The 27,142-nt window shown below is 39.5% G+C and overlaps 1 protein-coding gene across 2 annotated transcripts in view; it reads right to left on the bottom strand.

The window, feature by feature from the left end:
• Window positions 1–5,350: 5,350 nt before the first annotated feature.
• The window catches only part of PALLD (palladin, cytoskeletal associated protein), a 37,094-nt gene continuing 15,302 nt past the window's right edge, over window positions 5,351–27,142 (bottom strand). The window contains exons 3-12 of one of the 2 annotated variants that reach the window (XM_029085375.1): window positions 26,989–27,090; window positions 26,363–26,413; window positions 24,639–24,860; window positions 19,036–19,185; window positions 14,793–14,887; window positions 10,125–10,257; window positions 8,948–9,155; window positions 8,058–8,223; window positions 7,054–7,187; window positions 5,351–6,076 (exon numbers count right to left, since the gene is read on the bottom strand). In XM_029085375.1, coding sequence (XP_028941208.1) covers window positions 5,904–6,076; window positions 7,054–7,187; window positions 8,058–8,223; window positions 8,948–9,155; window positions 10,125–10,257; window positions 14,793–14,887; window positions 19,036–19,185; window positions 24,639–24,860; window positions 26,363–26,413; window positions 26,989–27,090 — 1,434 coding nt within the window. In that variant the 3' untranslated portion in view covers window positions 5,351–5,903. The remainder of the gene's footprint in view (window positions 6,077–7,053; window positions 7,188–8,057; window positions 8,224–8,947; window positions 9,156–10,124; window positions 10,258–14,792; window positions 14,888–19,035; window positions 19,186–24,638; window positions 24,861–26,362; window positions 26,414–26,988; window positions 27,091–27,142) is intronic. The other variant, XM_010169712.1, reaches the window with a different exon arrangement.

Here is a 27,142-nt window from a genome sequence, read left to right as displayed (position 1 = left end):
TTTACCAAGTTTTCTGTAAAATCTTTGTTTCTGTTAGCACCATTGTGCCCTTTCTGCATTATCTGGCTTACAGTAACGTTTATCATGTGCTTGTATCTCCCATCAGTTAATTAAGGTGATATCTTTCCATTTGGACAAGAACCATATATACCAGATTGTTAATATGTCAGGTGTTTTGTTAATAAGAAATGATTTATTCAGGTGTATTCAGCTCAAGCTGTCCATGAAGAGGAACTTGCATTGCCAAAGTAATAAACTTAGTTTTGCCTCTAAAATGAACATCTCCTCTGAGCTCCCCTTATTGTATTATCCTTTGTAAACAGGGACTATATTTCTGCTGGACTAACTGCTCGTGTGTGCTCTGCTGTGTCAGCTGCCCCTGACTTCCACATTGAGCTCAACCACGCTTACCGGGAGTTCAGGCCTGAATTCTGACTTGACATCTGCCAAAAGCAGCTGGACCAAATCTGAGCTCTGAAGCGAGGGCAGTGGGGTGCACTGATCATCAACGGGTTTTTCTAAGGTGCTGTGGTCTTTTTGTTTCACCTTAGGCTTCGGTGCCACTTGTCTTGGGCAAAGACACAAAGACAGACCACTGGTGTCTTAGTTCTTGGATTTAGTGATGGGAAACACTGACACTCCATCTCTGCTTTTAGGATGTATAGGCTGACCTGAAATTCATTCGTGTTGCAAGAAAACACTAATAATCACAAATGCAAGCTTTGTTCCGCTTCTGTGAAGTTGGTTGTTTAATGGATTTGCTGCTCAGAAGAAGCTTTAAAATAATTTAAAAATTAGTTCCTTCTTCTATTAAGATTTTTAATGGTGTTATACTTTTCGTATACAGGACTTTGAGGGAAACAACTAACAGAGCTTATTTTAGATTTTGAAATCTACATTTTGTAATTACACTTTTTTTCCTAGTGGAAAGTGGATCTGGAACTTTACAAACTGAAATTCTTGAAAGCTGTTCCATACCTGAGATGACATCATACACATACAGTTCAAGATCTTTGGATTTACTAACAGTTGTGCTGGTAGGAGAATTACATTTGATGTTAGGTTTTGTTTATTATGCTTTATAAACATGGATTAGTAAATGGTCAGAGACTGTACAGCTGAAGTTAATATAGAATTTTAGAGGTAAAACTTTTATTGCAGATTAACAGTATGTTACAGAAATGTTTGGTGAATGTGATTCTGTGGTATTGCAGCAGGAAGTGAGCTAATAAGACTCAGAACTGTGCATTGTACTGTAGAACAGTGTGGTAAAACATTTTTGCTTATAGACTGGCCCTTTCCTACAAATGACTGGAGCAGTTGCTCAGACAAACACTGCAGGTAAAAGCCGTCTTCAAAATCCGCTAGCTCGCAATCTGCGATAGAGTAGAGGTGTGTTGCCTGTTGTGTGGGAAGTCTTATCTTACGAGGTATTTTCAACACCTTCTGCAGTAGCTTGGAAAGGTTCTGTCCTTGGTAATGTATTTTGTACCCTCAGTTCTTTGTAGAAATAATCTGTGATGCCTGGGCCAAGTCAGCCAAAAAAAAGCGTGACAATATCTTTATTTGTGTGTTTAACAGAACAGTTGTTTCAGGCAAAAAAACCCCATCCTAATCCATTCAGTGGGATGAGATTTGTAGAGCTCCTGCCCTAAGTGATGTAATCATTCTGAGTAGTGGCCATGTGCTGTTATTATTTTTTTTCTCCTTTCTTGTTCCGCAGCTGTTTCTGGACCATTTATGCTACTGTGGAACTAGAAAGTGACAGTGGTTGCAGGACTTGGCCCTTTCCCGGGGTTTACCTGTTGCACTGCAGTTGTTCTGTAAAGCAGAAAATTTCTGCCTCCTGCTGGTGTTGGACTGAAGTTCATACAGCTGCTGAAACCGCTGCTGTACAGGTACAGGTGCTGTTGCTTCTAGCCTGGCTTTTTTTGCTCTAAGTGTGAGTTGAGCATTATGTTCCAAACACTGATGCTTTTGTTAGCAATTCAGTGCAGGCTGAGATTATTTTATGTATTAATCACTTCTGTAAAAGGATGCAAATTATGGTTTATTTCTGAATTACAGTCACACGCTTTGAGACACCTTAAGGAATACTGCACTGTCTGGAATAGATTGTAAATTTCTTGGGGCAGGGTCTGTGTTTTCAGCTGCCTGATTTGTCTTAGGTGCTCACAGTTCTGTTCAAACAGAAAATGTGCAGGGGGAGGGCTTTTTCTTTTAGCCAGTTGAGGAGAACAAGCTAAATGTCAGCAAGTTCAGCCCTGTGCGTGTACAGCTGAGTTGTGAGGCAGTGAATCAGGTCTGTTGTCACTGTGCATAAATCTGAGCGGGCATTTCCAGTCTATGCATTAATCCAGCGATACAACACAGGGTGGGTTTGGCAGCTGGGCCGTACAGCCAGAGCGTGCAGCTGACCCCCTCAGCATCGTGACATGATGGATAATACGGGCTCATGAAGCACTTGCCTACATATCAAATCTGTTTGGGCTGCTTGCTGAGATAAGGAACGGGGAGTCAAGGCATTTATTAGTGTACAACCTAAGTGAATGAAAATGGTCCTTGAAAGCGGTAATATAAAAAAGAAGCTACAATTTATGAGCCAGGGTTTCAAATTGCACTCCAGGTTGGTTTTGATCCCCAACCGCCAGTTGTCTGTGATGGAAAAAAATTTGTGTATGTTAGCTAATTGTTGCTGTTGTGATGAAGTTGCAGGATAAAGGCAGTGTGTGTTCCAGTACACCACCAGCTGAAAAAATCTTCATGCATGTGGAATATTTTACCTCCCTGTTAGTGCTCTTGACAAGAGGTTTCTGTCATCATGCTGAATGTAGTTTCACTGAGTCTTCAATTGCTTTGAATATGCTTGGACTGAGCAGCTTCCTAAATAATTTGAAGTCTTCCCCTAGCTAAACCTGAAGTCTTGCAAAAAGTTAGGGCAAAGTTAGTTAAGTTAAAAGTTAGGGGTTGGTTGTTTTTTTAGTCCTATGAGGAGGGAAGTGAAACTTCTGGAAGTTACTTTGATGCTTCCAAGAATTTAAGATTTTTGGCTTGAAAAGTGTGTAGTTTTCTTGTCCACGCTTCTCTCCCTGAATTTGTAAACCCCAACAGTCCCAGTAACTAAGTAACAGCGCAGCTGAATGTTTTCATAAAAACAACTTCGCTGCTTAGAGATGTGATTTACTGCTTAAGTGTGTGTCTGTACATATATACAGAGGCAAAAAGTGATGATGACCTCATCTTAAACCAGCTCACAAGAGCAGTCTCAGTTTTTTAGTCTCTAAGCCAAAGTCAGATTTACTGTAAGCAGGCAGAACTCCATGGACTTTAGTTGCAGCATCACCATTAATGTCAAGCCTCAATTGCTGAGATAATTCTGTTTGTAGTGATCAATGCCTGAAATGTAAAACTACAAGAAAAAAAATTATTATCTTGCATCTTTCCTGGTATCTTTGCACAGAAAGGAAAGAAGGAGAAGCTAGTTAAAATTCAGAATTTTTCAAGTAAATCTTAACAATTTTTTTTTCATTTTGCTGCTGCCTTATTAGAAGACTGTTCTTAAACCAACTTAACTGCGCTTAGACCATGGCCTTTGCGTAGCATCACTTGTAAGTGCTGTCATATTGCATTTACTAGACACACCAAATAGACCTGCTTATTTTCTAACCTATTACAAAAGAAGCATCTTGAAGTATTCTTCTTTGGCAGTTGCCTCAGAATTTATGGGTTCTGTTCCTGTGTTTTGTTTAAACAAGATTCTGAGTCTCAAGCAGAATATGCTGATAAATTCTAGTCATTGTGAGATGCTGCATATAGCCCACCTTTCCTCTGTATTCATAACATTTTAAATTTCTAAATCTTACCCTTGCATGCTTGTACTGAAGCAGTTAACAGTCTTTACCAGGAAGAAAACTTTCTATTTGTGTAATATTTATTGATGTTTAAACCCACATTATATCAGCACAACAATCCAAAGTAATGGTAATACATTTTTTTTTATAAATACAAATAAAAGGTGGCAAAATAATGCTAGTGAAGCTAAACAAAAAAGTAAATTAGCATGTCACAGTCGAGAAAAATTTGGCAAATGATATGACATACTTTTTCTAGAATAGAATCAGATTATTCCCAGATGACAGACTACGACGTTAATCTAGATTAACGATCCCCGTAACTGGTCACATCCTGCACCAGAACAGTACTACCCTTATGTGCTAAAGTTTATTAGTCACTAAAAAACAAAACAAACTTTGTGTACTTACATAGCAATACACGTATAGCAGTAATGCAATATATGGTGTACACAATTACAAAATTTAAAAAACCTCCTAAGTACAGGACTTCTGAATAACTGAACTGAGATAAAAGATTTCAACACTTTTATTATAAATAATGAAAGATACCATATATGTGCTTCATATAAGGAATACAGTGTTTTCCTTTCATAGCAAAGTATGTTCGTACCATCAAATGCTCATTTTTCTTGTCAGGCCTAGTAATTATTCCATCTCTCCTTCCCCTTCATCAGAAATTCATTTGGTTCTAATTTGAAACAACCTAGTCAGGTCTGACCAAGGTGGGGCTCCAGTTTGATGTGGATTTGCCTTGCATTCTGAAAATAGCCTTCCGGCTTTTCATCTACGGCGCACAGACCCTACCCATGAAAAGAGCTGTCATTGGCCCACAGTCTGGAGAAGAAAAAAATGCAACCTACCAGAGACACCTGCTATGTTAAGAAAAGAAAAAAAGGCACAAATTTGATGTTGGTTTTGTCCATCTTCATTTTCTACTTCCTCAGATCTGCAAGCTTATCACCTGTGGTGTAGACTTGGCATTTAAATTCATAGTGCAGTCTCAACCCATTTCTCACTTACTAAACATTTCTAAAATCCTCACACATGTTACCACGAGCTTTAGACAGTCGAACGTCCCACACATACGCTCCCTAGTTTTCAGCTCACCTTAGAATTTCAGATTCTTGAATGGGAGTATGACGAGGTTACAGACTGTATCTTCAGGAAATCCACAGAGAGTTTCAGCCTCTTGCCCTGTCCCCCTCCCACCCCTTGCAGCAGCCCTACTGCCGTGGTTCATACTGTCAGCAACTTTTCCCCATCTAGTTACCAGTATTTGTAGGCTGGCACAGACTGTTGTTACGTCAGCTCTTTTTCTTCGTTATCTTGCAGAGGTTAATTTACTTCTGCTGAAACTGTCTTTGCTGTGTGTTTGTAAGTAAGCCTCCTTCTAGATGGCAAAAAGGAAAAATACAGAAGAGTTTAAAGTTACAGTGTTGATGTTGCTTTAGAGACTTGTCCATACTAACAGCGTTTAAGGCAAGATTTTTTTTCATTGTAGAATAGAAGGCAGTTTGCAGGGATATGTTGCTCTTCCTTGTCCCTTCCTGTTTTATTCTTACAATATTGCACTTGTTCACTGCAGCTATCAGAATGCATTGCCATTTTACAACTATAGATAACCATACATTCTAATTTTCTTTGTCATCTAATAGCCTCAAATAAAAAAATCTTGCACCATTGTGTAGCATCTACTTATTGCTTATGAAGGCATGTAGTGATAAATAGTGTTCTCTTCTGAAAAAATCTGTCTCTCTGGTGTATTTTGGACTTTATGAAAAGGATTATTCATAGGAGCTGAAGCAACTTAGGTATAAGGAACTGGTGAATGTGATTTGTTGTGCAATGTGTACATTTCTATTAATAATCTAACTATTCTTCTAATTTGGTATAATGAATAAGGAATATATGGTTATTGTGTTTGTTGTTTTATCTTTTGTACTTGAAGGTGTCTGCCTTTGCATAAAGTGACATAGGAGTATCATTGGTCAAGGCAATGGCTTTCAGTGTTTCTGCTTTGAAGGAAAATGATGGACACGGCAGCTGGATCTACAGATCATCGCTCTCTACCAAGCCAGATTGCATTGTCAGGTGGACTGGATTTGCTTCAGGCTGGAAAGCTGCTCTGATGTCTAGTCCTTGGTCACAAAGTGCAGCGTATCGGCTGGCTGAGGGCCGCACCTTCTTTGGCTTGGTTGTCTGAGGTGGTTGTTGCCACTGAGCTGGAGATAAAAAGGAAAGAGAAAATGTCAGCCATCTTGAGCTCTGCAACGAAGTGTGCCAGACGCACAATCAACCCTTTGTAAAGGAGATACTAAGTTCTGAGCAGCAGAAAACCTTTATATCAAAGGTAATTGTGTTTCATTTCTTGGTGGTTTGTTTTTTTTTCCCCCTCAGCATCTGGTTTCACCTTCAGATGTGGTAAGTACAAACAATAGTGTCTGTGTTTGTTACTTTGCCTTTTTGGCATTGCTTTTTACCTCTCCTTGTGGCACTGAGAAGGGTAACAACAAGGAGTTTGTTTCCCTGCACTAACAGCGACAGGCCTGTTTGAGGGTTGTTTGTTGTACGTAAAAGGAGGTCTGGTTGCCATTGCTACCCTTTGTATGATGAAGAATGCTGAGCCAAGTCCCACTACTACCACCAGCACCCCAGAAACCATCCTTTATCAGTCCAGTCTCTCGCCCTCCCCCCTCCCTGCCCCCCTTAATTCTTGTTATGAGAAGACTGGTAGGAGATTTTGGTTTAAGACATCACTCACTGTGTAAGGGCCTGCTTTGGAACAAAGTGAATTATGAAGCAGAAAGCCATAAAAATATCTACTGCACTTCTGGTAGCTGTCACAGGTGTATTACAGACTAAAGAATACAAAAGGTTAGGGAAGTGCTAGCAGAGTAATAGTAATAATGATCCACAAAAATAATGTAATCATGCCGTTATCTGTTGTTAATTAGCTATGTTTAATACACTAAGTAAAACCAGAAAGCATGCATGCTTGTTTTGCTTTAGGTATCTGAAAGACGGCGAAATGTACTTTGACAGAACATTTGTTGTCTTGATGTGGATCGTTATTATTGAGGAGAAACTATAAACAAAAAAAAAAGAGAGACCAATGTAAACCATTCTGTGAACAGACTGAAGCCTATAGAACTGATGCTTTGGGGGGATTAATGTGACCATGAAAATTGAAGTCACTTACTATAAACATCCAACCTGGCAGTGCAAGACACAATCCCAGCCTCGTTTTTAGCTGAAACGGTGTACCAGCCGGCATCCTCCTTCGTAGCTCCCTGAATAAGCAGGCAAATGTAGCCGTAGTTATCCTGGTGCATGCTGAACAAAAGCAAAGTAGAAAATTACTATTTAAGTTGCAAAACAGTGTAGGCTATTGTAAAATGTCATTATAATCAGACCCAATCCTAGTTACAGATTAATTATAGTCCACTTTTAACTAATATAGGACTTCAGAGGAAGTTAGCAAGTGGAAAATAAAACCTTGAATATGCTTGATAATTTGTCTGTTTAATACCCTGTATTGAAAACTAAGAAGTAAAAATGCATAAAGTAACTTCTCTTTCACAATTACAGATTAAGACATCTGGAAATCTGATTGAAGTAGTAGGGATGCCAGAACTTACCCAGACTTTCTGGGGAAAGGATAAAAAACTTGAGGAACAAGGTACTGAAACACTCTTAGTTACTTAGGAGGACAGCAGTCATTTACTGCAGGGTCATATCAGTAATGAGTTCCTTTTCTTGCAATATATCATGAGTTTGCTCTTAAACATTCCTACAAAATGTTATCAAATATTGAAGGCAAGTTTATAGATCTTAGAATAACAAAAAAACCTTCATCTTAGTTGCTTAACTGCACAGCAGAGTTATGAGTCAAGGTTTCTGCTGAGAAGCAGATAGCTTTACTTAGAAGCCTAGGTTTTCACCAGTAAATTTCTCTAAGTCTTAGTTCTAGAAGAGAAAAACTACTTCTCCACATGCTTAGAGAGTTGTTTTAAGTCCAAGGCTGGAAAACAGAACTGACATTTCAATTCCGGCTTGGCCACCAGGCTGGCTGCAAGTTTGAGTAATAGTTATGAGCTGCTGTTCACACAAAGCATTCTTAAGACCTTCTAGGTTTTCATTTGTACCACAGGATAAATCACCATTGAAGTTACACAGGGGGAGATTATTCCAAGTCGGTCTAACCTCACTCGGTCAGTGTTGTATGTGAGTGACTCGTTCTCTTTCTTCCAAAATATCTGAGGAGATGGCTCCCCTGAGATTCGACACTCCAGTCGGACTGGGAATCCCTCAGTCACACCTGTGTTTTGTAGCTTCTCTATGAACACGGGTGCTTTGTGTACTTCCTTAGCTGTGGAAATAAAGATTGCGGTCATGTTGACACTAGTCTGTGAAAGGGAAGCCTTTCTTTCAGCAACACTCTAAAAACCAGTAATGAAAAATCTAAGTGACAGGCAAGTTCAGTGTTGTCTTCATTAATCACAAAATCCAGTCCTGGTATTTTAGTAGGGAAGAAGTGAGTGCTAATAGAACTGAGTGGTTTCCCACCCTGCCTCCCCAAAAGAATGGAAATGGGGAGCAGGAAGACTTGATAAACTTGCTCCACTATATTTTTTTCTCTGCTGAATCACAAGAACCAAGGAGTGCACAGTGCTTGTTAAACAGTGCTCCTTCATACTCGGTAAAAGGATGGGCTTTCAATTATAGGAGGAACTGCTCTACCAGAAGGCAGGAATGGCCTTAGTGTAATACTCTGGGAAACACACAAATCGTGCCGTACTGGCTACCCACTGGTAGATCTGGGTCTGCACAGATTGCCGTTAAGACTGGTCTGTGGCCTCCCCTGTGGCGACAGCCTCTTTCCTTAACCATGTGCACAGAGGTGACTTGCTAGTCAACTTAGGCCACAACGTAACGTAAAGGTATCACCTATAACTATACTATAGTTCTGCTACTGCCAGGCTTCCTTTTCTTACCCTCCACCTCTCAACCATCTCATTTGATGGCACCTACATTCTCCTTTTTCATGGTACCCTTACAGCGCAGAGTGAGGGAGCTTAGCGTGAAGATGTTACCTGCGACAATGAGCTCCAGGCTGAATGTATTTTCACCGGCTCGATTGCTGGCAATGCACGTGTAGATTCCAGCATCTCTGGCTGTGACTGGTTCTATGATCAGGGAGTGCACGCCGTTCTCACGCACCAGCATTTTGTGAGAACTATCAGGACGAATTGGTCTTCCATTAAGTTGCCAGCTTAAATCTGGAGTTGGTAATCCACTAACCTTAAGTGTAAACAGAATAATGGGAAATGGTGTTAGCCATGCAAAACACTGGAGGAGTCCTGACTTGTTACTTCAGAGAAGTTTGGTTTTGTTTGCTGCTGCAGGTGTACCACAAGATTTAAAGATCTAATGCTGTCCTGAATTACACATTGACTCAGTTGTATTCATTTACTTACTTTTGGGCCAACTCCCTGAATTCCATGATGTCTTATGGGCGTGACTGAAAAAAGATCAGTGTTTAGATATCCTAGAAGCTAAATAATAATACGTTGCAAAACAAAAGGCAGGCTGACAGCTTTTGTCTTTTTTTTTATTGTTTGCTCTTCACATGGAAGGAGAAGATACTCCTTTCTAGATTAACTTTTTGTGGAAGACTTGCAGACAAAAAGATGTTAGCTGACTCATTATTGAACTCTTAAGTTCCATTCCACTTAGGTGTAATCTAGTGACAGCGCTGCCTGCACTACTTAATGCTTGGTCGTGTGAACGAGTCTTGTACTTTTGAAAGCCGTGCCATTTGCTGTGGGTACTGCTTGAAAACAAATAGCTTGTCCCAAATATACTGGCATAAAGTAAACAGAAGTCATCCAAACCTCAATTAATTCTGTTAGGCAAAGTCATCAATCAAGATTATATTGTTTGAAACTTTAATGGGGGATCGAAACTCAAGTAATAAAAGGACTTAAAATGGAGAAACACGCTGTCTTTACAGTGTGTGCTGCTCCCCTCCACACCCCAGCACAGCTAAATTCCAAAAATCAGTTTACTCTGAGCTGTAAGATTTGCCTGAAGTGCTTTCATTGCAGGGGAGGGAAACTTTCATTGGCAACTTCCCCTTAAGCAGTGAGATTAATTAACCTCTTGGCTGAAAGTGCCAATAGGTAAAATAGCTTTAAAAATAAACTAACTTGTTTTTTGAGTCAGCTAACACTATCAAAAGGTTGCTGCTGCCCTTCACACGATACTTGCCTTGCAGTCCATTCTGCATAGTTTTCCTTCTTGGACAGTCAGGTCTCCAGGAGCCTGCAGAAAATGAGGCCGGAAGAATCGTTCCTGAATTGGTTCATTTTCATCACCACTGTCCCTTGATCGAGATCGTGGTCTTAAAATAACGTGAAATAAAGGTAAATTATTTTTTTCTCTGCTGAATCACAAGAACCAAAAAAAAAAAAGACTGCTTTGAATTTTAAGTCATTTCATTAGCCTGTACCGTAATCACTCCATAGTTACACACATACACTGGTAGTTAATTATGACACTGTACTTATTAGTTTCATTTAAATCACATGTTGGGGCAAAATATGATCTAGAAAACAATCTTGCTACAGAATAATTGCTTGTAATAATAGTTTATTTATACATGATAATGTTTTTGTTTAGAAATAGTCTTTAAATCACTGAAAAACAAATAAGTTGGTGGACCTTAGCATATAGCTTCAGTTCATGTTTAATCCCTTCACTGTTGCTGGTTACACCAGAAACTACAGGTACTGTTCATTAATTATTATTACCTTTCAGAAAATGACAGCAGCTAAAAGCTAACTCATCTCACTTGAGAAGAGACTTTTCACATCAGACTTATTTTCCATCTTCTCTTGTTCTGCACTACTGATGTGCAGATGACCACAGATACCCTCCAAGGTAACTTGTCAATGACACTTTACAGTTAAATTCTCTTTTCTGAATTCCATTTTCTGATAACTTTTGCCAGTGTTTCTGTTTTGGCCCATGGCTGCAGTATCCATGCTGCAGTATCCATGGCTATACTGCAACTTCTACTGTCCTGGAGTGTTTCTTTCGGTTAAAATAATTCATAACAAAATAAGCTGAAAAACCCCAACAGTTACATGTGGAAAACAAGATGCTGTACTACTGTATGGAGGATAAACACTGTAGCTGCACGTTCTGTTCCACTGAGGTTAAGTTTAATTAGCCTTGCTTGAATTTAGTTTATTTTGTCCTCTGCTGTTCCCCTTCTCTCTGTTATTGCTCTGTTTGAATTTGGAGCCATCATCACTTTTGCTACAATATTATCTGTCATAAATAGGTAACTTTTGACTTTTTAATGATCATTACAGGCTTCCCACAGCTATAAATAAAGGCAAATGCATGTGTGTGTGGGGGGGGAAATCTCGCTCATACTGCTTGTTAATGTAGGAATGGATATTGAAATGGGGAACACAGACCAACGCCTTTGCACACAGTAAAAGCTCATGTAACCCTTCAGGTGCCTAAATCCAGGGCTTAAGCACCTAAGGTTTTTTGCCCCTTGAACACACCTAAAGCTACTTCAGTAGCTCCAGAGTTACAGCTCAGAAGCAACACTAAGCTCTGTTTGGTGTTTTTGCAGATGTACACATCTCGTATGCATGCAGCTGGGATGGAAGATGGGTGGTAATAAAGAAAAAGTCACATTTTCTGGTAATTAGTTCTGCAAGACCAACTAGAAATGATGGTACCTGGCCAGGTGAGTGCTACACAGTGCAAGCAACCCATGCCAAATCTGCCTTCATAGTATTTATGTGCATCCAGTTTAGATGCATAAAAAGGCAGCACTAGTCACAACTGGGGGAAAAAAATTACACCAAATGAATGGAAAACAAAAAGGCTAGGAGTTTGTGACCAAATATGTTTTTTCTTTTAGTATGTTCTTGAATCGTGAAAGCTAAGTTTTCAAATTACACATTTGAAAGGAAACCTAAATCAGCATGCTGTTTAGTGTACAATCAGAATAAATAACACATTTCTTTTTACCAATTTGTAAGTTCACCTGTAAAATTGCAGACTAGTGTTAAGTCTTTACCTTTAGAGGTGAAACTAGGGTTATTTTAATTCTAAAACATTTTGTGGTTTTAAATAAATAATGAAATGAGTAGAGCCAAGTATTGCAGATGCCTAGGAATTACAAATTGCAATAGACTGGAATACCCTTGGATTAGTTGTGGGTTCCTTAGAGTTGTGATGTGGGCATCAAATTGCAAAGATGAGTTTTAGCAATACTGAGATCATGTACTAAAAGTGTCCAGGGGAGACTCCATGGGCTGGTGTGGCGCAATGCACTAAGAATTTCAGCGAGCAAGAAGCTGGGGGAGACTTGATGACTGACTGTATGGTAATGGTCACTAATTTGGGATAAAGGAGATTAAGTTCAAATGAATCCTCTAATTGAGAGCAGGTGCAATAGGAATATTTCTTTTTTAAATCCTCCTTGAATCTCATGCATTTTAAGATGATTGATTTGGGGCTCTGGCTGCAGTGCACCACAAGACAGCTTAGAGACTACAGTGTAGAGCAACATCTCGTCTAAGGGATTGAGCCCAAGCTTTGTACACATCAGACAGTTCCAAAAGTTCCCCCCCTGCCCTGCAACATATTGCTAAGGAGATAATGTTTGCAAGCCAAGCAAACTTCAGAAAAATACATTAAAAGTAAAATAACAGCTACAAAGCATGATTTTAAAGTGTCTGTGATGTAGTGAAGATAACAAAAAAAACAGACTTCTGCCAGAACACACTCTGTAGAGTAAGAGATACTTACAGGAAAAAGCCTGTCAACAGTCATAAAGTTGATTAGATCAGTAATTGCACTTTTACAAAAAAAAAGCAAAAAAACAAAAAAAGATTTTGCTCTCAAGCAGAAAAGCTTATAGGAAAAATACTGTAATGCCACAGCAGTATTAGTTATCAAAAGTATATGGCAATCTGCATGACACATTGCAGCATATGGGGGAGCACAATATTGTGGGACGTTACATTAGAAAAGCTGACGGTGGGAGTCTGTCGCAGGAAGGTTTTACATGCTCAGATTTCACCAGTCACAGGGAGAACTGGGTGATGGGAGTAGCGGGAAATGTCACTTCACAGAAATAGTGTTGTGCTGAATGGTTTGCAGAAACAGACCTTCCATAACTACACATACCCGGGTGAGCCCTTCACATATGGTAATTTTACAGGAAATAACAATCCCCAATAATTGCCCTAGTTTTTAATTAAACTGTTACATGGAAATCTCTTCCTTATAATTCATTACTCTACTGGACACCTGACCAAAGCAATAGTGGCTTTTTTGGGTGTTTCTCTAAATAAAAAAAAAAAGCCCCAGCCATAAGCGGCCTTGGACCTCAACTGCATTTGGAGAGACTGAAAAATGAGCCTGCCCCGTTATTACCTAAGGGCTCTGTCTGTTGCAGAGAGAGAGAGAGATCCACTTTTATCCTTCAGAATGATGCAGAGTGTCATCTTCTCCTGTCCCTGTTTTTAAAGATATTTCCCCTTTCTCAGCCTGTGTACACTTATTCAGCCGAAACCCAACTCTTCATGGCAGCTTTGCCCTTCAGGGATAACAGAGACTTTTCATTTTTACCCATTATTTGCAGGTGTCAAGTGCCTTATTTACTGTACACCAAATGGACCTGGGTTTTTTGGGCTGTTCTCATGCTCCATGAGTGGCATGGACTTTGGATTTAACAGCCTAAACATGAAGTGTTAGAGGGGGAGCTGGTAGGATGGCTCAGAGAGACACGCTGTGCCTGCTGATGGCAGGGGAGTTGGAACTAGATGGTCTCTAAGGTCCCTTCCAACCCAAACCATTCCATGATTCTGTGACTGCAGGAATCCCAGTTTGTTCTGTGCAGGAATAAGAGTGATAAGATTTTTTAAACAACGAACCTCACTCCCTGATACTTTCTAGTTATCAGAGTGGGGGAAGAGAGCCTGTTTTGCACGCAGCAGTTCTGCAGTACATACTACTACCACTACTAATTGTTACAGGAATAATTTCTTTATTGCACATTGACTATGCAATTACACCTATATTACAATTGGACAATATTGAGTTTCTATGGCCATTGTGACCATTAAGCAAAAGATGTGCCTTATCGTTGCAGAAACCAGAACCAGAGCCCTCTTACTCCCTTGAAAGCAGTTCTGCTTGGATAACCAAAATGATTTTTTTATATCATCTAAAGCTGTCTAAGCTGTGCTAAATAGCTTCATAAATGCTTTGGGTAATGAAAAAAAAAAGGTATTTGAAGCAAAAATTACCTTATATGGTCCAAAAACCTAAACCAAAGCTTCATATGTGAATAATTGTGAACTCACTAAAGATAAGTTTAATACTTTATTTCTGACTCATAATTCCTTGTAAGAACCTGAACTGAAATCACTGAAATACTAAAATGTTTCTAATGTAAATCTAATAAACTTATTTGGCATGCAGTTATAGCTGCTGTTTCTTTAAATAAATACTTATTAAAAGCTGCAGAAAGTACAGGTGCCTGGTAGAATCCTAGTCAGGTGAGATGTTTTAAAATAACCATAAGTGACAAGGTTCTTCCCAACAGCTGATAGTGTAATTGGAGACAAGGAGTAATTAGTGAACATCACAAAGAAAGAAGGAGGAGACAGGCAAAATTAAAGATACTTAAAAGTAACGTAATTTCAGTGGTTGTTTATATTTCTGAGTTTGCAAGCTTTGCAGAAATTTTTAGACAGCAGAGGTCACATTTCTTCCTGAATGGCATGATTTTAACTTACCTTCTTACTTTACATTCTTTATCTGACCAGAATAATTTAGCAAAACATATAAAATATCTTATTGAAAGGAAAAAAAAGAAAAGAAAAGAAAAGCATCAAGTACCTTCTCATATGAGGCTGACCAGAAGGTGACCAAGGACTGCGGCCTCTTTGATTGACAGCTTGAACCATCAGCCTGCCCGTGCAACTTACTCTACCCTGTTATGATGATGGAGAAGAGAAACATTAAAAGACTTACAGCATGTAATATTAATAAATGTTCAGCCCCATCTCTTTATTTTTTTTTGCTCACGTGTTACAGCGTCTGTGATGCATCCTCTGCTTTCACTAATTGAAAAACATTTGTCAAGATACCTCTGATGCTAAACTGTTTTATCAACTTCCAATCTAACACAGAGAGACTGGAATAATTGTGACTACAACACAGACATGGTTGAAATGTTCTGCCAGGAAGTCTTTCTTTTAAAAAAAGATCATAGTACCACTGGCATTTAAGTCCTTAAAATAGTGTATTGACCAAGATATCGATGTGGGTGGGAGGTTGCTCTGTGTATAGCAAGTGGACAGAAAGACAACTGGTTAAAGATCTTGAAAATGGCATTTGGTAAGTGTTGGTGGTTAGCGACAGAGCTGCTGCCTCCAAAGTGGAGCGACACACTTGATCTGGTGGGGCCTCAGCACAAAAACTCCCATGAATGTAAAAACCAAAAGAATTGTACAGGTACTTAAGGGTCCTCTCTGACAAGCAAGACTGGTTTGGGGGTCACAACTGCACTGGTGAGCACTGGAGATAGTTCAGTTATCTTAAGTTACTTCCATTGAATGATAAATAAAACATGGGCTCTCTTGTATTTAGTCGCCCTTTTTTTTTTTTTCCTTTGTTTTTCAGAAGACAGACTCAACTACAAGCACTAGTGGTAACAAATTTGGGATGGGTCTGCCTGCAGGCAGAACCGCTTGCATCCAGGGCTCTGCAGAATTCACTGTGCAAGAGATAAAAGCATCTGGTGGTATTAATAAATACACACAATAGATACAAAGAGAAATGCTATGTATAGAAATAAAACTGTAGTAAAAGTTTATATAATTTTATATAACAATATAATAGTAACTTTTCAAAAATTATATTTTTTATTAGCTCTTTGATAAATGTATAGAAAATGTCCATCTGTCTGTCTGCCCCCTGAACTGGTAGCAGTAAGGCAACGTCCCCATCAGCTTTGCAGTGTATTTCAGTTCTAAGCTGTGAGCACACTCAAGTCTGTCAGCATAGAAGTGACAAATATTTTTGTCACAGTAATTGGGGGATGCAAATAGCTGTTCATTAACAACTGGCCAAAGCCTATCAAAAAATGATTTCACTGGGGTCACAAGCAGGCTTCAAATGGCAGTGACCTTTGTGCTACTGCTGGACTGTTAGAAATAAGTCTGTGTGTCCTGCTTTTATTCCCATGACCCATTTATTCCACAAGAAAAATACTTGTGTTAAAATAAGCCATTGTGCGTGACCTGCAGCAATTTTTTTAAACAAAGTTTTTTTTTGTGTTACAAGCCCATTAAAGACATCTGGAACAAATATATTTCTATTTTAGGCACCACTGCATATTAATCTTTTTCTGGCAATTGATGCATTCACACATTTTGGGATAATTTCTGTGTATCTCAATACATGAAGGCATCGTAAATGGAAGCACAAAGGACAGTGAGGAATTTGGATAGGGAAGAACAAGCAGGAAGCCAAAGACTGGGAAAAGTCATGGGGTGAATGGGAAGGAAGCGATGAGTTGGAAGCAATTAATGAGAAGATGGCCTAGAAAATAAGGGGGATCCAGAGTGAGAACCGTGGGCGCATGGGATAAAAGGGAAGGTGAAAATAAGGACTCAACTCGAGCCCGTACAGCTCATGGCAAGAGATCAGGTAAGGGACATAACCTGTAACTAAAGGCCTGAAACAGGCAGGGTTTTGTGTTTGTTTAGGCCTGGGGTCAGTTTGCTCTGGATTAAGTTGCATGGCAAATCTTACTGCAAACCCCAGTGGTGTGTTCAAACCAGATCACTGCGCTTTACATCGCAGGCAACGGTGCCTGCCCTGTGAACTACCATGGACGATTTCCAAGCTGTGTCAACACATCATTTTACATACGTAAATCGTGTAGTGTTAGTCCAGATCATGAGACAGCATAAACTGGCAGAGCTTTAATGAACTGAATCCTTTCCTTTAATAAAATTTCTATCGGCTACAAATATGCCTTTTTGCTTTGTAGTTTGGTGTTTCCAAGAGCAATGACCAGAATACAGCAACAGCAGCAAATATCTACCAGACCATCAGAATCCTGATGTAGGCTCCCTTATATTTACGTACTTTGCTTTTGTTAAGGAAAGGTTGCCAAATTTGCCTAAGTTTGTGATAGCTTTGAGATGTGGGCAACTTTCCATTAGGATTGAGGAAGCTATGCCAAATTTATTTCCACTCAGGATGACTTAAAAGAATTGGAATCCAGATCTTTGAGTGTGACAAGCTAGTACATTAACTCATAGTCCTTCTTTGCCTCCATTGTACTGTTAAACACATAGTAAAAGCAAGCAAATAGGAGAAGAGATAAGTATGTTTGCTTGGGAATTACACTGTAAAGAAAGAATAGAATGGGCTTGGTGAAACAGACAGATGTTTTATTTAGGGGAGCCAGAGGAGGATGCTTCTGGTTCTTCTCCAAAGAGGGGGGAAAAAAAAGCACAGATGCAGAATTTTATCACTTTACAAAAGTGCTTTTTCAATCCCCAAACTAGGAACAATACCAAACCAGCTCATTTTAGTACATCTAAAATCCCACTAGCAAACTAGTGTCATCAATGACCAGGACTGATAACCTAGGTTACTGTTGTGCCATTGAATGAGCATTATCCAGAATAACAAATGCTAAAAAGCAGGCCCCAAATATTCAGGGACAGAGTGCGGGGCCCAAGCACAAAAGCAGTTTATTCACGAAGTTCACTGGACTTTGGATCGCACAGTAACGCTACATAGGCAAACTCTGTACCCACAGTAACACAACACTTACAGGAAGATGAACAGGATTCAGTTCTTACCTTGAGCATGCATGTATTTCTTTATCATCTTTAAACCTGCTGTGAATTTCCACAATTTAAATGGTACCAAGTGTTATAACACAATGGTCGTCTATGTGTAAAACCTCCCAGCCTGAAGAATTCCCTTGGCCTTACAGTATTTCATTATCATTTCTCTTATTTGTGTATGTAGAAATGATGTTAAAACTAACTAGACTAAAGAGCTGCAATTTGTAGAATCTAGCCTAAAAGCGCTATTTGTGTGTTGTCTGTGTGCCCAATCCCATACATTCACAAGCACGCTGCAATATGAGCAGGACTGACGGCTGAAGAGCAAGGCAAAAAAGGCAGTGTCATGCTAAGTAACCTAGCAACGCTCATAACAGAGCACAACACTCCTGTGGAGATTAAACTCTGTCCCAGTAATACACTTTGTTATTTTACAGTGTGATTCCACTTGCAGGCCTGGTCTTGGCAAGATATTTGGTGCTACAGAAGAAAATAATTCATTACATCCCTAAAATTACGTTACTGCCCTGGTTTCTCACGTGCAAATCTTTCCCCTCAAATTGCTGTGCTGGAGGAAAAGTGGATTGAAAATGTTACTTCAACAGGATGCATGAACTGCAAGTTTCACTGTATCCAGCGGTTGTGTACCTCAGCTCTTAAGTTAGGTCTGTGAAGAAAAAATAACACTCCAAAACCAGTAACACTGTTCCAGAAAAACACTGTTTAAGACTTCGGGATCAACACAGGAGACCTCCCCCCTACCTAATAAATGCTAGAATTTTTTGCCTTACAGAATGGCAATCACTGCCTAATATAAACATGTTGATGTGTGATATACTCCTACTCATTTCAAAAAGTTGGCATAGTCAGTGAGTAGTGTCAACAGAAGAAAAATGAAATTGCTGGATTGGGTTGCTTCTGCTGGTAAACTGGATTTTTTTTTCCTCCCTTTAGAGTAATGTACGCTATCCATGCTCAGTTAGGATACCGAGATGCTATCAGCTAAAACAAATGGTGGAAGAGTGATTAAAAGCCAACACCCCTCCCCTCTGAAACCTCAAACCATAGGAAAAAAAACCTGCTGTTGAGTTGCTAATCTCTTGGAGATAGAAAGGTCCCACCCTACTGATGCAAGATGAAAACAGAAATCTAACTTACATACTTTATGGTGACTTCATCATTTAATTAAATCATGCATACGTAAGATGAGATAGTTTTCTGAAGATTTATGTCCAGAAGGATGTTTGCTCTGGAGCCAAACCTTCATTTACCTGTGGGTTAGCAGCCATAATAGTGTAATTCCCATCATCATCCAGGGTGGAGGCTGTAGTATGCAGTGAGCAAGTTCCATCAGGTTCTCTTTGAATTCGGTAGTGATCACTTCGTTTAGAAATTTGCTTCCCATCTTTAAACCAATAAATCTGCAGGAAAAAACAAGGCACGGCTGATAAGAGGTGGGTGCTCACTGTCATCATTTCTCAATTAATACCGTTAACGAATCTTAACTGCTGAAAACCTCTCTGGTAAGCATTAAAAGAAAAACACTTTGATCAACTAGTAAAAGTGCAGAACCCCGCTCCATGAACCACTTTCACTGAAAGTGGTTTTACAGATTAGCAATCGTTCAAAGAGAAAGATTCCCTCTGTGCTGTGCCCTGGTGAGGCCACATCTGGAGTCCTGTGTCCAGTTCTGGGCTCCCCGGTTCAAGAAAGATCAGGAACTATTGGAGAGAGTCCAGCCGAGGGCCACAAATATGATTAGGGGCCTGGAGCATCTGCCTTACGAGGAAAGGCTGAGAGAGCTGGGACTCTTCAGCCTGGAGAAGAGAAGACTGAGCAGGGACCTTATTAATGTTTATAAATATCTAAAGGGCAGGTGTTGAGAGTATGGGACCAGACTCTTCTCAGTGGTGCCCAGCAACAGGACAAGGGGCAACAGGCACAAACTGAAACACAGGAAGTTCCATCTAAAGAGCAGGAAAAACATCTTTACTGTGAAGGTGACAGAGCCCTGGAACAGGCTGCCCAGAGGGGCTGTGGAGTCTCCTTCTCTGGAGACATTCAAAACCTTACTGGATGCAGTCCTGTGCAACCTGCTCTAGATGTACCTGCAGGGGGGGTGGATGAGATGATCTCCAGAGGGACCTTACAACCCCCCACATTCTGTGATTCTATGGCACCATGAACATTTACCAAAGAAATTCACAGGTGCATAAGGGCTGTACCCATCCCAAGGACAGAGCAGCAGCTGAACACTTCAAGAACTGAAAACAAATGTCATTACAAAGAGCAGTTCTCTTTCAGAGAACATTACTAATTTTACATTTTTATTTCACTTAACTATGAAGAAGCTGGATAAAGAATGCTATTGTTCTCTTCTCAGAAAATAACAACATAAAACAGGGTAATTATAGGAATAATTAGTTCAGTGATTAATAGAAGTTATGATCTCACTGTGGAAACACCAGGACTGGACGAAAAAGGCAGAAGGGGATTCAGCCGCTTAGGCCGGCAACGAGCGAACAGGCCAGCTCAGTATAATCACATGATGGAAACCAACTGTGTCACCTTGATGTGACAGATATCTACAGAAATGGACAGGTTGACAAAGTAATAGGAAATGCTTCAAAGCAACTCAGCACGTAGATAGCCTTTGATAATTGTGCGCCAGCATCAGTAGAGTTCCAAGTTGTACAGAATCGTTACATTATCTGTCAAACAGAGGTCTTTTCCATTACTTTTGATACATAATTTTATTCTCTGGCTGACCCAAGATCTACTTTCAGTGAGCCAAAAAAATGATGTATGCAGAATAATATCTTATAGTAATCCATAAATTACACAAAAAACATGTATGTGTTTTTAATACTTCAAACCTGAGGTGAAAAAAAATTCAAATATTTTGACCTAGCTTTAGGGTTTTTTTGCTATATTTCAAAAATAATATAAAACCCCAAGCTGAAATCTGCTGGAATCAAAAAAAAAAAAAAAAAAAAAAAGTGGTGTATGCTTAAAAACACACACAGGAATATGTGAAAAGTGTTATACTAGGAAGGCTGCAGTCAGCTCCTCACACCAATATTTGAGTAGAACTTTATTTACTTGTTGTTTCTGAAGCATGTATTACTCTGTAGTGTCAGTGGTGTTCAACATTTCTTAAGTCATTTGTGCAGATAACTACATAATTTTTATGAGACTAATTTGTACAAAGTAGAACAAACGTATTTTTCCTGGGCACATGACTGCTGGGACTATTTAGCATGAGAAAAACACACACATTTTTCAGTCTAATTCTTGAAGTGGGAATGCAGGTCTTACACTGAGGAAAGGGGCCGGCTTTCCAGTAAAAACGAAGTGGCAAAGCGAGGCACAATTCCTGATAGAGTTTAATGTGCCAGGTTCTTCATACATGCCAATATTTCAAAACTCTCAATTCGTTCACTTAGGGGGAAAAGGTAAGGATATACTTTTAAATTTCACAAAAAGACAATGGAGAATGTTTTGGAGGGAATGAGTGGAAATTTCCCTTAAAAATTAATTACCGTGTATGGTTTTTATATTAACAAGCATTATGTGCAACTAGAAATGATTTCATTTCCTCAATAGCTGGTTATACTTGTTTCCCATTTTGTCTGTCAGCAGCCTTGCAGAGACTCTGCGGTGCTAACAAAAGATTTAGTCATGTCTTCTCATCTGCTGACAGAGCACTTACTGGAGATGCAAAAGATATTTGATCGCTTATATACACATGCTAATGGAGACTGGTAACAACATAGCTGCAAAAAATGAGTCTTAACTTGCATGCTTTACATGTGTCATAACATTGCTTGGAAATCTACTGCACTAAGTAGCAATTATTTAATAACAATGCACTTATCAGAAATATCAGGAGACATGCCAGGAATTATGACATGGAAATATATGCAAATATTAACTGAAGCAGCTATCCAAACATAATGCATATGTTGTCCAGTACTTATTTCCACTAAGTTTAAAAGCATTGGCATCACTAGATTTTACTTCTGAGTAGGAACTTCTTAATATTACCTTTATCTGACATGGTGTTAATAAGTAAAACACTACCACTGCTGGAGACAATGGCCCTTGCAGTGAAGTATTTTCTTTCTGGGATACCTTTTAATAAATGTACCATTAAACTAGGTAAGCACTGAACACTGCATCTGGATTGCTTTTATTTGCACCAGATTTTCAGAAACCAATGTGTAATGAATAGAAATACAATGGAATACACAGTACAAAAGGGGTTTTGATCTTGGGCAGCACAGGCATTTTTAATCACTAAGAATTATATCCAGCCATGTGAAGAGCGAGCAGTACGAGCTTTATGCAACATTCATACCTCAATTAATCTTTTGGATGGCATTGTCCTAATTCTGAAAAGAAAGATCCCTTAAAAAGAAGTGTTCCACAATCCCTCCTGCATCACCACAGGTTCTCATTTTAATGAGAAATAGTTTTACATTACACTGAAGGTTATAACAAATGTAGACTCAGATGTAAAAAGTCATATTTATGAAGACAGAATTTGCACATCAGTATTCAATTTACATGGCATGTTCAGGGGAAAAAATAATCAAGCCAATAACCCTGCTTAGAAAAATCCCTTGTAATGAATGCCAGATTTTAGAAACACTACAGTCCTTCCCAAAGCCATTCCTTGGCAGAGCTGACAGAATATTTAGAAGGGAGGAGCTTCAAGTTAGTAAATCATTTCCAGCTTTTCATTTGCCAAAGTAAAGAATTTATTCAGGGGCAACACTTCCAGCTTCAACAAATGACAGCAGAAGGGCAGCTCTCGGCCATCGGGCATTTCAAAACTGCTATCTTGGCATGCTCGAGCAGATGAGGGGAAGTCACAGCCTTTGACATCTGTAAAGCCCAGCTAGCAAGTAGCCATCCAACAGGACTGAAATTGGTTCCATCCCAAGCAACTTTACAAATCACACAAAGGATCTGCAAGTGAATGGAATAAAGGGTCACAGTCCCAGGTGCAAGAGCAAATCACTTCTTAATGCACATACTTTGACACTGCAGAAAACCAGAACATCGTATCTGAATCAGAATGCATTCACATCAGATACTTCTTTATAATGCCGTGCTTCAGGGGAAGTACTAGCAACGTGGTTTCTTGGCTGTGCAATCCCTAAAGCCCAAACAAGGAGAGCGAGGGAAAGGAGACATCCTCTTTCATCTGTCTTAAATCAGATTACGATGACTGTGAAACTACACCTTAATTGAAAACTGTGAAAATTAGGGAATGGCTAAATTGACTAAGGCTGACTCATACTAGATGATCCAGCAACTTAGTCATAAGCCTCAGGCACAAAGAGGACCTCTCCAGCACACTGCACCTAACATCAACGAACCCATTTGTTTTCTACCCTTAACAGACTCTTCTGCACGGTCATCTCAAAAGTAATGCTGGACATCAAAGGTTTGGTTTCAGTCAGACTGGGCTAATCTCTGTGTGTGTCTGCATTTTGAAGCAGGAGTGCTTGTTTGATGTGAGTATACTGATCAGCCCCACTTACTTTGCAGTGGTTCACATCATGTTGTGGTCTTGGAGCACAGAACTGGATTCCTTTCAGATGAAACTAAGCCAGAAAATGTGCTCCAAGAACACATCTAATTTGCTGCATCTGCTTCAGTCTGTGGGACGAGATTAGAGCTAGCCTGAAGTAAAACCTCCTGAAATGCATGCAGGGATGGATACCTTGTTCTACAGATTTGCTTATTCTGGTCTGCACTACTTGTTAATGTAGATGTAGCCCGAATTTGCTGTTGTTCTTTCCCTGCTTCCTGACAAAGTCCATTTTTCTTTTTACAGTTTGTGCAGTATCATACACCTGTATCATTGGACATGTAAAGTCATTTGGACTTATCTCTCTTCAAAATCCTACATACCTGTAAAACTTACAGTAAATGAGAGATTTGGATGTGGCTGCTGCTGTGAAGATCTTATCTAAGAGATAAGGCATCTTTGATCTTGTCTAAGAAGAGAAGGGCCCCTGTCCACAAGAGGTCACTGTAAGAACTGCAAGGACCTCACGGGGAAGATACTGGCTCTGGCAAGGAAGCTGAAGAAGCTACTGCTGTTTGCCTGCTGCATAAGGAGTCAGTTGATTGCCAAACAATTTTTGAAATGGTTAAACACAACCTACCAAAGGAAGGCATTCTTCCAGACTGCCGACATCACGCAACTGGTACTTTTACATTCGCTAAAAGGAAATGCTTCCCAAGTCCAACCCTCCCTCAGAAGCTCATCATTAAAACCTTGCCATCATGTCTGATCCTGCTGTTGGGATATATGGGAGCTTATGGTATTTTATTGTGCCTTCCTCTAACTTTCAATAAAATTTAGTCTTAGGGTGTGTAGACAAACTTTGCAGTGCTGAAGAATGCAGAGATACCACGCTGGCTCCTGAACCAGAAGCAACGTATTTTTGCATTAGATGCTGCTGTGTCTGAGCTAATTACCCACGTTAACCTGATGAGGTTGCTTTTGGGACTAGAGAGCCAGCTCACATGGGGTTTTCTAGCATTGCACTGCATTCTGTGGTACAGATGCACCCTGAAGGGAACTCTGCAGATGACGGAAGTATTACTTCTAGTTAAAATAATTGAGATGAAGTCTCAGGAGGGAGTAACTAACACCTGAAGCCTCACAGTAGGATTTTTGCCCAGTGATACCAAAAGAGATTTGACAGTTTATATCAGCTAGGAGTCTGCCTTGTCAAGAGACAATGTCTGCTGTTCCTGTAAGATACAGCCCATAGGGTCCAGGGGCTCACTGTAAGGTACCAACATAGAACTCTTCAGAGCGTTTCTAGAAACATTTACTCCCTTTTCTTACCTTTGGCTTTGGATTTCCTGCCACTCTGCATGTAAATGTGACTGGCATTCCCTCAAAGATTTTGTAATGCTTCAGCTTTATCTCAAAACATGGTGACATACTGTTATCAATAGGTTCATCTCCATGTTGCACCTCATCATCTGATTCTTCCACAGGAGATCTCTCCAGCCTGTATTCAATTTCACTGATCAATCTTTGCTCAAAGCTGGAGACTTTATACTCCTGTCAAACAAGAAAGGTACATATTAGTGGCCAGCTTCAATACATTGCTCAGCAAGACGTGTTCCTAATGTGGGTTTTTTTATTCTACTGATCTTTGATAATCCATTAAGGTTTTACAGATGAGAGGAAACTATCTTGCTGAAGAAAAACACTATAATCCATGCCTCCAATAACTTCCCTATGAAACAATGAAGACATCTGGTAAGAGGCAAAAACTGTATTTCATGTTATCTTAAGGTGTACTTCATAAGGGGAAGGAAAGTCATTGGCTGCTTTCTTTCCATTTTTTAAAAAAGCCTGTAAGAATAAAAGTATTCTGAAGCAGTTCATAAAGAGAAAAGAAACACACTAATATTTCCTTGAGGGTACAGGCAGATTTAGGGTGAGTTTTGTTTCCAGATGGCCAGAAGACCATATGGTTCACATCTGCTATTTGCATAGAACTATACCAGAGGCCGCACCAGAAGGCTAAAATGATTTTGTTTACAGTTGCCTGTAAAAATGAGGAAAAAAAAAAAAAAAAAAGATAAAATGGCAATATTGGCTGTCCATGGTAGTTGCCTCCCTTTACTCCTGCTGCTGTGGCCCCCTTTGTCTGGTCAAAAGTCTCACTTCTTCCTTAAAAAGAAAATTTGTCATAGGAGTATTCAAGATACAGAAAGAAGAATGGAAAGTTTAATCCAGTGAAAAAATGCTATTGCTTGTTTAAATCTGCTATTCAGATACTGGGAAATATTACGGTGACCTACAGAGTTATATATTTTCTTGACCTGTTCACTCTATCTACTTCACAGTACAAAAGCCCTGCTTTGAATCCCAGCAGTAACAAAAATAATGCCAGCATATAAGAAAGCTCAGAAGCAGAAAAAAACCCCCAAATCTTTATTAGCCAATGCTTTAATCGGTCAGCAGAAATTCAGGCACTTTTTCAAATGACCCTTGGCCATTGTCTCTGACTCTAATTTTATTTAAGAAAGAACACGTCTCATACAAAGCCTCCTTCCATATGCCCATCCTCTACCACTGACTCTGGTCCGGGAATGACGTGGAGCCTTTCTACTGACTGGTTACAGAACTAATCGTAACCCTCAGTAACACTCAAAAGTGGGAGAAGAGAGAAATCCTTTTGTAAACTGCAGCTGTTTTTTACATTTCTTTGTTCCCTGAAAGTTTACTGTAAAAGTAAATCATGAAGTATACATGGCATATATAGAGTAGCTGATCTGGATGCAAGGCAGTTAGTATCAGTGTATGTTAACGTTATGGCAGAAAGATACTTGAGCACACCACTACTGCGGTTAAGCTGCCTACGCTCAGACAATTAGGCTTATAGAACAACTCTAATGCCTTGAAGGTAGTGCAGCCCAAATTTCCCCAGGTATTAATGCTAGATGACTTCTTTTTAATAACCAAGAACAGTAGAAGGGAAAGGGCAAAGATGAGAGAGAGAAAAAAAATCAATGGACAAAAAAAGCAAGACAGAAAAAGGTGAAAAAGTTAACCTTTTGAATATCCACAGGACTCACTACAGAAGCACCAACAGAGCGAGCTTCCTGCAAGGGTAGAAAAAAAGATCAAGAGGCAGAAAGAAGACCAAGATGCATCCATGACAGTTTCTCAGAGTTTTTATCAGGAGAACATACTTTACGTAGTAATAAGCAAACAAATGCTACACATTTCCAAATAGCAACTCTGGCATCTGAACAATGGAGAACGTGTACCTGGCCTTTCAGTCAGACTTTCTGTTGTGTTTTTGGTCTGCATCCAAAGAGTACAGATTACACACATAAAGAGAAGATAGTCTCAAGATAGTAGATGTATTTTTGCCATGAGATACTTAAAGTTCAGGACAGAATAGGATAAATGAAAGAGTTTAAAGCAGAGAGCAGACATTTGAGAACTCTCAGACTTATTCAGTATGGAAAAACTGAGCAATAGCCATATGATCCTCCAGTTTACTTCACTGATATATAACATATGACTTCTGTAATCAAAACCGTCCTATCTTGTGTGTATTTGTCTTATGTAGGACCTTTTTTTTTTTTTTTTAAGAGAATCACAGCCTGTAAAAAAGAAAAATTGAAAGAACTTTTTTATTTTCCTATGAGACTGTAGAGTTATGTGGCACCTGTATAGCGGGCTCCTCTTCTGGTTCCTGTATATTGAAGACAGTTGCAGCACTGTCTGCTCCAAGCAATCGACGAGCCATTTTCTCCTCGTATGTTAATCTCTGAACAAAAAATAAAAGGGGGATGAGGATGAGGAAAAAGAAAAAGGAAGAG

This window comes from Antrostomus carolinensis, unplaced genomic scaffold (genome assembly GCF_000700745.2).
Source record: "Antrostomus carolinensis isolate BGI_N321 unplaced genomic scaffold, ASM70074v2 scaffold606, whole genome shotgun sequence".
Classification (NCBI taxonomy): Eukaryota; Metazoa; Chordata; class Aves; order Caprimulgiformes; family Caprimulgidae; genus Antrostomus; species Antrostomus carolinensis.
This window is presented reverse-complemented; position numbering and strand designations above follow the sequence as displayed.